The sequence below is a fragment of the Chenopodium album genome, chromosome 26, assembly GCF_948465745.1.
Source record: "Chenopodium album chromosome 26, dcCheAlbu1.1, whole genome shotgun sequence".
In the NCBI taxonomy this organism is placed as follows: Eukaryota; Viridiplantae; Streptophyta; class Magnoliopsida; order Caryophyllales; family Amaranthaceae; genus Chenopodium; species Chenopodium album.
The window spans coordinates 34,431,634-34,441,289 of NC_137859.1; the positions used below are offsets into that span (position 1 = coordinate 34,431,634).

The 9,656-nt window shown below is 35.6% G+C and overlaps 2 protein-coding genes across 2 annotated transcripts; both read left to right on the forward strand.

Annotated features, from left to right (window-relative positions):
- Nucleotides 1-5,223: 5,223 nt before the first annotated feature.
- Nucleotides 5,224-6,010, forward strand: LOC145617819 (germin-like protein). The gene is made up of 2 exons (XM_081672571.1): nucleotides 5,224-5,347; nucleotides 5,460-6,010. Exons 1-2 carry the CDS (start codon nucleotides 5,224-5,226, stop codon nucleotides 6,008-6,010), a joined length of 675 nt encoding a protein of 224 aa, XP_081528697.1.
- Nucleotides 6,011-8,608: 2,598 nt separating this feature from the next.
- LOC145618088 (putative germin-like protein 2-1) lies at nucleotides 8,609-9,405 on the forward strand. The gene is made up of 2 exons (XM_081672870.1): nucleotides 8,609-8,732; nucleotides 8,855-9,405. Exons 1-2 carry the CDS (start codon nucleotides 8,609-8,611, stop codon nucleotides 9,403-9,405), a joined length of 675 nt encoding a protein of 224 aa, XP_081528996.1.
- The last annotated feature ends 251 nt before the right edge of the window (nucleotides 9,406-9,656 follow it).

Sequence of the window (9,656 nt, forward strand, 5' to 3'; positions counted from 1 at the left end):
AATTTTCTCACATAGATTTTTGATAATTTGTGGAGCTAAATAAACATCACACAAATTTAGGGATTTATAAGCAATTGTAGAATGACTATAACCCGTAATTGGAATGCGTTGACCGTTACCCACTTGACTATAATTATGTGTACTTAAATTAAAAAGGGATAAGAGATCATTACCGGCTTGATTAGTTATATAAGAAGTTGCGCTGGAATCCAATCCATGTACCAAGATGGGTGTGGGTCATAATTTTGGAAACCCATTGTTGCAAACACATTGCCTAGTTCCGTCGGAGTCATAGTCGAACCATACTCCAAACCTTGGGACTGGTAGTGTTTAGGGATGTCAGTGGGGCGGGTTAAGTAGGAGACCGGGCGGGGATGGGTCTCGGTTTGGCGGGTGGTGGGGCGGGGATGGGGATAAAAACCATACCCCCCATGAGTGATGGGGCAGGGGTGGATTTTAAGTTGTACCCACCCTATCCCCACCACGCCCAACTTCGTACCCGCCCCATCCCCACCTCATACCTACATCTACATACTTTTATACTATTTTATAAAATAATTACGTGAAATAAAATATTAATATAACACTTTGTACTATACTTATATTATAAACAAAAATGTGTGTAATATTAAGAATGTTTTTTTTTAAAAAATATTATAATCCGTATTAATTATGTAGGATTGTGTATTTGAGAGATGGAGATTAGGTGGGTCTTGGGTGGGGACTAGGCGGGTCTTTGGTGGGATTTGGTGGGATGGATATCCAAGTAGGGGTGGGGCAGAGATGGTTTTGGAGTTGTACCTACCCGGGATGGGGATAAGGATAAATATTGGACCCACCGTGGTGATGGGGATAAAAATGTTAGGTGGGGATGGGGATGGGAAGACCAACATCTGTCTCGCCCCATTGACATCCCTTGTAGTGTTGCTATTGTTGCGGGGGCCCCGAGTAGTAGGCTTGAGGCTGCTAGGCGTGTTGTTGTGCTGGATTGGCATGGGCTTAGGTGCGGCAGCCCACTATTGCTATGGGTGCAGCCGTGCAGGTAAAGTGCGTAGCGGCCCCACCAAGGAGCTTGCTATTGCGGACCCCGATCACGACATCGGTCTCGCCCTCGACCTCGACCACCTGCACCACCATCTCTGCCTCCCAGTGTAGGCTGTTGCTATGCTGGATTTGTGGTGGTGTTGGATGACGAGCCGTTGGATGATAAGCCATTGGATTGAGCAATAAACGATGATGCTGAAGCAGTAAAGTCATTATTGTTGCGTCTCGATTCCTTAACCAATAAGCAAGACCTGATAGTCTCAAAATTCGGCAACGGCTCCGTTTGTTGTATCATTGCAGCAACGATGTCGAAATTTGTACTTACAAGACCCAAAACCAAGCGAATAACAAGTTTTTGTTCCAACACTGAATGATCAACATTGGCAAGTTGATCCTTCAAATTCTTCAATTCTCGACAATATGAGGATATGTCAAAAAATTTCGAAAGATGCAATTGATTAAATTGATTTTCAAGGTAGACCGCCCTAGTAGTCTTGTTATCTTGAAAAATCGCTTTGAGTTTATCCCAAAGTTGTTGCGCTGTATCCCCTTTGCACAATACGGTTTCTAGTAAATTGGTAGAAATTGTGCCATAGATCAAGTTTTTGACAACCAAATCAAGTCTATTCCACATAGCATAAGATAAATAAGCAAACTTTTTGGTTTTGGAGTCAATGTGATCATCATGAACGTTGAATGCATGGGCATGACATTCAAATAATTCAACCCAATTGGAGTATTGAACCTTCTCACGATCAAGAGTTAAAGGGATTAAGTTTTTGATATTGTTAAAATCAGATGAAGAAGAGTCTCCATCCTTAGTCATGGTGGTCGACCTAGGGGGTGCTAGGGAAGTATGATGGCTGGTGGCTAGGGCTTAGATAAACAGAGGAATATAATAATTTGCGGAAGCTAGGTTACATCTAAAATCTAGGTTGTGATACCATGTCAGAGAATCTCAAACTCTTTAGATTGGAGTGTATTCCATTGATTCATATAGGGTTACAAGAATGAGTCCTAATCACGTTAGAATATTTCAAAAGATATTTACAGAATTTTCACAAGTTATATCCTTCTATACAGAATAATATCTAGAATATTTATTATATATTCTACCAGTACTCATATTTAGACTGTACACCGCTTACTACTATATAGATTTCTTAAGCAAGTGGATAGGAAGATATACGATGTTAGCAAGTGGATATGGCTGTCACTTCTTCCCTTCTTTCTAAGCTATTGTTGCACGATGTTAGCAAAGTAACTACGACTAGGGGTGAACACCGGTCCAGAACCGAACCGGACCGGGACCGGATTGGACCTGGACCGGTTCGGACCTGTTTTGAAGACCTGAAATGGACCTGGTTCAACCGGTCCAGGTCCGGTCCAGACCTGATAACTCAGGTCCAGTTCAGGTTTGGACCTGTTTGGACCTGTTTTCTTTTCTTTCTTTATAAAGGCCTACTTTGGACCTGTTTTGAACTTGTTTTTGGACCTGTTTTGAACTTGTTTTTGGACTTGTTTCAGCACCTGTTTTTGGACAAACTTTTGACCTTTTTTAGTACAAACCATAGTTATCTACTTATTATATACATCAAAACATAGTATAAACCATACTTAACAAGTTACATAAAGTCCAAAATTGATTCTATTCAAAAAAAAAAAAAAAGTCCAAAATTGATTATATTAGTATGCTTGATCCCTTATCTCCCTTCAATCACGCGCTTCAAACCAACGAGTCTACAAAAATGACTTCATTGTCTACATCGCCACATTGCACATCTAAATCAAAACGAAAATAGGTTATATTAGATTGTATTAATAACTAATAAGTAATAATAAAAAAATAATAAGTAAAAATGCTAAATAACATAACTACCTTTCTCGATTTCCTCTAACTCTTTCAAAGTTTCCTCCACATCAATAATTGGCAATCCCTTTGCTCATAACCAATCTTATGAACATATAAGGGCTTGAACCATCTTAATACAAAGACAACATTACCAAAGTTAACAAGATAAAATTGACATGCAATGTAAAACAAAAAGGAGTGAAGTGAAGCACATGTAAGTGATAAAGTTAGGCAGAATTGTACTGCAACATTCCTGTAATTAGCAGCCATTTCATGCAGTATGCTTTGAACTTTCAGCTGCTATTTTGGTGAGGATATGATACAGACCATACATCCAGCTTAGCTAGGAGAGATTTTTTTTTTTGTAAATAGCTAACCAGTGACTAAAACTAATTGCACACTTAATATACTGCAATGCTCCCTATTTACAAAAAGCTTCATCACTTATTTTAATGGATAATTTTATTTTGATTGTGATTTTCCATCCTAACATTCACTTACAACATTGGTAATGATACTTCGGTTAACTTATATATTCTTTATTGATGGAATAACGATGCTAAAAAAAAAAACCAAATATGTTCATTGCATCATTTCAAATTAAAATACCCAAAAAAAAAAAAAAAATCACAAATTGAAAAAAAATCAGAGTTTTAAAATATGTTCGTTTGTTTGGGTCTTTGGGAGGTGGGGTAATTTTATCGAACAGGTGGTGGGCATTGAAAAAACAAAAACCCATAATCAAAGCTATTGAAAAATCATAAACCCACAGATTCAATTCATTCAAAGAAACCCTAAAACCCATACAAATGCACTCAAAAAATGTAATACAATTCAAAAAATCAACATGCAAACATCAACAAGTAAATGTAATTGAGAAAAAAACACTAACCATGAATGAGGAGTTGCAGAGAGAGATTTGATTCGCCGCCTCGCTGGTGAGGAAGAACGCCGGTGAGGGAGGATCGCCGTGAGAGAGAAGTGAACTTAGGGTTTTTAGGAGAGAGAGAGTGAAAATGAACGTTGAGATTGAAATGAACTGTTTGATTATACCCAAAAACTTTTTTTGTTTTTTTTTTTAAAAAAAAAACCGGGTTTTCGGTCTGGACCGGAAAATTCCGAGTTAAACCCGGACCGGACTAAAAACCGAAATAGACCTTTTTTAAGAACCGGGACCAGACCTGAAGGTCCCGGCCCGGGTCCGGTCCGGTCCAATCCGGTGCGGTCCGGGTTCAGGTCCGGTTCATTTATGTACACCCCTAACTACGACTAAACAAGCAAAATAACTAGAAGAATAAGAAGGCAGAACAGTACGCAAAATTGAAGTACTTGTGCCAGGGGAGGGATTAGTTTTTAACGTCTAAACATCAAGATGCATGTACTCGTAGTAAATATAGTGACATCAATAATCTTGAATTCACGAGATTGTTTAATTCCAAGCCTAGTTATATACGAAGTACAAAATACCTTAACAACTCATTTGGTAGCTGGTAAAAACACAAACAAAATCGAATAAAATTTTTGACCATCACTACCACCCCCGCCCTAATACATTAATTTTGCAAGCAAAACTACTAATAACTTGTGATTTAAACTTTCAATAATGAAGTATACTCCGTATAACTTTCAATAATATGCCCTTGCCTCCTAATGGCTAATGCATTAATTCTAAATTTTCCATCAAACATTTGTTAGAAATAATTGATTTTTTTTTTTTTTTTTTTCACAGAAGAAATAATTGATTTTGCTTACTTCTTGTATTGTTCCAGCATTTTCATGAAATGAAAATAGATGCGTAAGTAGGATAAACTCGTACTGTTTTAGCTTTTTTATGAAATGTACTATAGATATGTAAGTAGAGCGTAAATTTGCAACTTTATTGGGGTTTTTAATTTTTTCATATAATTAGAAAATTCAAGTATGAAAAGTCTATTGCATTGAAATGTCATTCTTTAACATAATTGGAAATAGTTATTTAATTATCCTACTTGACTGTGCCAAGATAGACAAAGTCATTACCTGTTAAGTGAAGAAGTTTATTACATTAATTAACTACTCTTATTGAAAAACTAAACTATTAGAGAAGAAAGTTTCATGATTAACAACCAATTCTACATATTTACTTACGTCTTTGAGTCATATTCGATATTCCCTGGGGCCTAGCCCCTCGTGTGCACAAAAAAAATTAAAAAAATATCTAGCTTCCCCAACCTCAACTATATAAAGGGATCATTTAGCATGCAAAGATCACAACTTGAACTTGAAATAAACCTTCACATATATTGAGTATAATATACAAATATCATAAGAAAATAAATAAATAAATAATGGAAGCTCATAATTTTCTTGCTTGCCTTATATTCTTTGCCATGTCTTCTTATGTGACCTATGCGACGGATCCTAATCAATTACAAGACTTCTGTGTTGCGATTAATAATCCAAACAAAGAACGTATGTTTTTTTTTCGGTCACAATAGATCCCAAACGATTTGAATAATTTTTATTTTATTTTCATCAATTACTATTTTTCAAATTATGGTTAACAATTTTAACTAATTTGCAGTGTTTGTGAATGGATTGTTCTGTAAAAATCCAATGGATGCCCAACCCGAGGATTTCTTTTTCGAAGGGCTAGACAAGCCAGGAAACACTAACAACATGTTAGGTTTCAGTGTTACACCAGTCTCCGCGTTCCAACTTCCAGGGCTCAACACCCTCGGCATATCTTTGGCTAGGATTGACTTCGCGCCTTATGGCCTTAATCCCCTTCACACTCATCCTCGTGCAAGTGAAATCTTTACCGTTCTGGAAGGAACCCTCTATGTTGGTTTCGTAACCTCCAACCTCCCAAACGGCGATAACAAGTTGTTCGCTAAGGTGCTTAACAAAGGTGATGTTTACGTTTTTCCACAAGGCCTCATTCATTTCCAATTCAATGTTGGAAAAACTCTTGCTGTTGCTATTGCCGGGTTAAGCAGCCAAAACCCTGGTGTGGTCACTATTGCTAACGCCGTGTTTGGGGCTGAGCCACCTATCTCCGTCGATGTTCTAAGCAAGGCCTTCCAACTACATGAACACATTGTGAAGAAGCTCCAATCACTGTTTAGCTCCTAATTCTTTCACGAATTTGGAATATTTATACTAATTGCTTGTTATGTGGTGTTTCATATGTAGACACTTTTATATTTAGTATTATTTGCTTATCTTTTAATTTTTGAATAAATAAACAAGTGTTCGATATGGCCTTAATTATTGGTTTGTCAACGTTGCTTCACAATGGTATAAATATATCCTACTATGATGCATGGGATATTAATTATAGTATCAATTACTACTTTGATCCTATTTATTTTCTTCTTTTCATCCATAACTTTCAATGCGTGCATAGATTTGAGCATTGTTATTATCTTCAATCATGTCCTTTATTTGAAATATTTTACGTACAAAGTACATTAATATAATACGAAGTGTTTTAAATAAAACTACTCATATAATATGAAGTGATATGATTTGATTTATTGTACATAAGAAATTGAATCGCATAAACAATCATTTATCAAAACAATCAGAACCAGTAAACTACCGGTTAAATTTTTTTTTAGTCTATTCTAATATGGTCTATTTAATCACGGTAAGTAATAACAATTCCTAAACTGTGTGATGACCACATATATATAATTTAAATTTTGATACGAAATAGTATTTAGTCTATTCTTATATGGTCTTAAACTAACATTATAATTTGTGAAATATGTTAGTGACTCGTACAGTTTTCAATATTTCACTATGATACTCCCTTTAGTAACTCATGTTGTTTAACATTTAAGAATAAAATTTTCCCATATAAATTAATGCACTGTCCTGGATCACACACTCACAGCAAAGAAGTATGTTTCTGAGTAAGCTTCAGGGGAGATAGGCCTGATGGCTTAGACTTGGTACGGTTGTGAGCAAAACTAGCATCGCGCCACTTATAGAGAGCCCTGTATCATACCGAATCACTGCAATATGATACTCGTAGACTCATAGTCCTTGTTAATCTTGACTATTAAGCATGACACGAGCAACAAAGAATTCAAAACACTACATTACATAGGCATTAATTGTGAGTTGTAAATGTAGGTTAAATAGTTTCATACAAACTATATATACTGATACAGAGCCATTACCCATTGTCGAAAAGAATGCGTTGCTTATGTCCAAATCGACCGTGGATATATAGGTTAACAACATTCGTACTCATATTTAGACTATACACCTCTTACTGTATATATTTCTTAAGCTATTGTTGCACGATGTTAGCTTCAGTACTTGAATTTGTACTACGATTAAACAAGCAAAATACTACGACTTCTACGAGTAGAAGAATAAGAAGGCAAACAGTACGAAAAATTGAACTACGTACTTGTGCCAGGGGATCGGAGAGGGGATTTTAACGTATAAACATCAAGATGTACTCGTAGTAATTCCATATAGTGACATCAATAATCTTGAATTCACAAGGTCTAGACTATTGGTTAAATCTGATCCTAGTTATATATGAAGTACAAAATTCATTAACAACGTAACCCATTTGGTAGCATGTAAAAAATGACAAGTAAAATCGAATAACCATCACTAGTGAAGTATACTCCGTACGTATAACTTACTTGGGATTATTGCCCCTGCCCCCCTAATGGCTAATACATTAATTTTCCATCCAAGATTTGTTAGAAATAATTGATTTTGCTCATAATTCCTACCTGTCTTGTTTCAGCTTTTTCATGAAATTGAATATTAGATACGTAAGTAGGATAAACTCGTCATGTTTCAGCTTTTTTATGAAATGAAACATTGATACGTAAGTTGGATGATAAACTTGCAACTTTATTGGGGTTTTTAATTTTTTCATTTCATATAATTCACCTATGAAAAGTCTGTTGCATTAAAACTTTATTCTTTAACCTAATTGGAGATCTAAATCTATATCTATACTTATATATTAAAAAGCGTTCCTAAAACAAAATATGTTCTACATGTCACCTTTTTTAAGTTCGACATATCAGCAATATGTGTCACATGTCACTATAAATATGACATGTCACCTTCACAACATGTATCAGTTTGCATTTAAAAAATGCTTATAATAAGAATTGAAATCAAGACCAACAAATCTTAAGTTACAAGTCTTACCATCTTAGCCATTTACTAATTGTGTTTTTTTATCCAATAAAAATATAATTAATTTAGATAAGTTAATTGGTGTTTTATTATATTGTTTCCATTATGTAATGATTGAGTTTGACAACTAAAACATGTTTATAACAAGACTTAAACTCAAAACCAACAATTACAAACTAGCAACCCGGGGCATCACCCGGGCCACATACTAATGGTTATTTAACCAAGTATCCTACTTGTCTGTGTCAAGATAGACAAAGTCATTACCTATTAAGTGAAGAAGTTCATTACATTAATTAACTACTCTAGTCCCGTTCAAAAAAAGAAAAATTAACTACTTTAGTTTCATGATTAACGACCAATTTTACGTATTTACGTACATCTACCATATTATAGCTTCCCTGGGGCCTAGCCCCTCGTGTGCACAAAAAAAAAAAAAAAAAAAAAAAGATCTATCTTCCCTAACCTCAACTATGTAAAGGGATTATTTAGCATGCAAAGATCACGATAATATATTGTGTAATATACAAATTTCATAAGGAAAAAAAAAAGATGGAAGTTCGTCATTTTCTTGCTTGCCTTATTTTCTTTGCCATGTCTTCCTATATGGCCTACGCAACGGATCCTACACAATTACAAGATTTTTGTGTTGCGGTTAATAATCCATACAAAGAACGTATGTTTTTTTTTCTTTTTTCTTTTTGTCACAATAGATCCGAACGATTTGAATAATTTTTATTTTCATCGATTAGTACTTTAATTTTCAAATTGATGTTAACGGTTTTAACTAATTTGCAGTGTTTGTGAATGGATTTTTCTGTAAGAATCCAATGGATGCCACACCCGAGGATTTCTTTTTGGAAGGGCTAGACAAGCCAGGAAACACTAACAACATGTTAGGTTTCAGTTTTACAGCAGCCTCCGTGTTACAACTTCCAGGGCTCAACACCCTCGGCATAACTTTGGTTAGGTTTGACTACGCGCCCTATGGCCTAAACCCCCCTCACACTAATCCTCGTGCAAGTGAAATTCTTACTGTTTTGGAAGGAACCCTCTACGTTGGTTTCGTAACCTCCAACCTCCCAAATGGCGATAACAAATTGTTCGCGAAGGTGCTTAACAAAGGTGATGTTTTTGTTTTTCCACAAGGTCTCATTCATTTTCAATTCAATGCTGGAAAAAAACCTGCTGTTGCTATTGCCGGGTTAAGCAGCCAAAACCCCGACAAGGTCATTATTGCTAACGCCGTGTTCGGGGCTGAGCCACCTATCTCTGTGGATGTTCTAAGCAAGGCCTTTCAGCTAGATGAATACATTGTGAAGAAGCTCCAATCAAAGTTTAGCTCCTAATTCTTCCACGACTTTGGACTATTTATACAAATTGCTTAATTATGTAGTGTTTCATATGTAGACACTACTATCTCTATTTATTATTATGTGCTTATCTTTTAATTTTTGAATAAATAACCAAGTGTTCGATATTGCACTAACGATACATTTTTGTTACGCAAAACGAGGCACTAAACGTTATTTTTTTGCTAATTCTGAGCTCAATTCGGTTCTCTAAGATCTAAAATGGCCCCTATAACCTTTACTGAAGA

Bases quoted from the DNA above. Each gene is read 5' to 3' on its own strand.
- LOC145618088 (XM_081672870.1), top strand. From the start codon at position 8,609: ATGGAAGTTCGTCATTTTCTTGCTTGCCTTATTTTCTTTGCCATGTCT. The intron at 8,733-8,854 runs GTATGTTTTTTT...ACTAATTTGCAG, and splicing joins TAATAATCCATACAAAGAAC to TGTTTGTGAATGGATTTTTC.
- LOC145617819 (XM_081672571.1), top strand. From the start codon at position 5,224: ATGGAAGCTCATAATTTTCTTGCTTGCCTTATATTCTTTGCCATGTCT. The intron at 5,348-5,459 runs GTATGTTTTTTT...ACTAATTTGCAG, and splicing joins TAATAATCCAAACAAAGAAC to TGTTTGTGAATGGATTGTTC.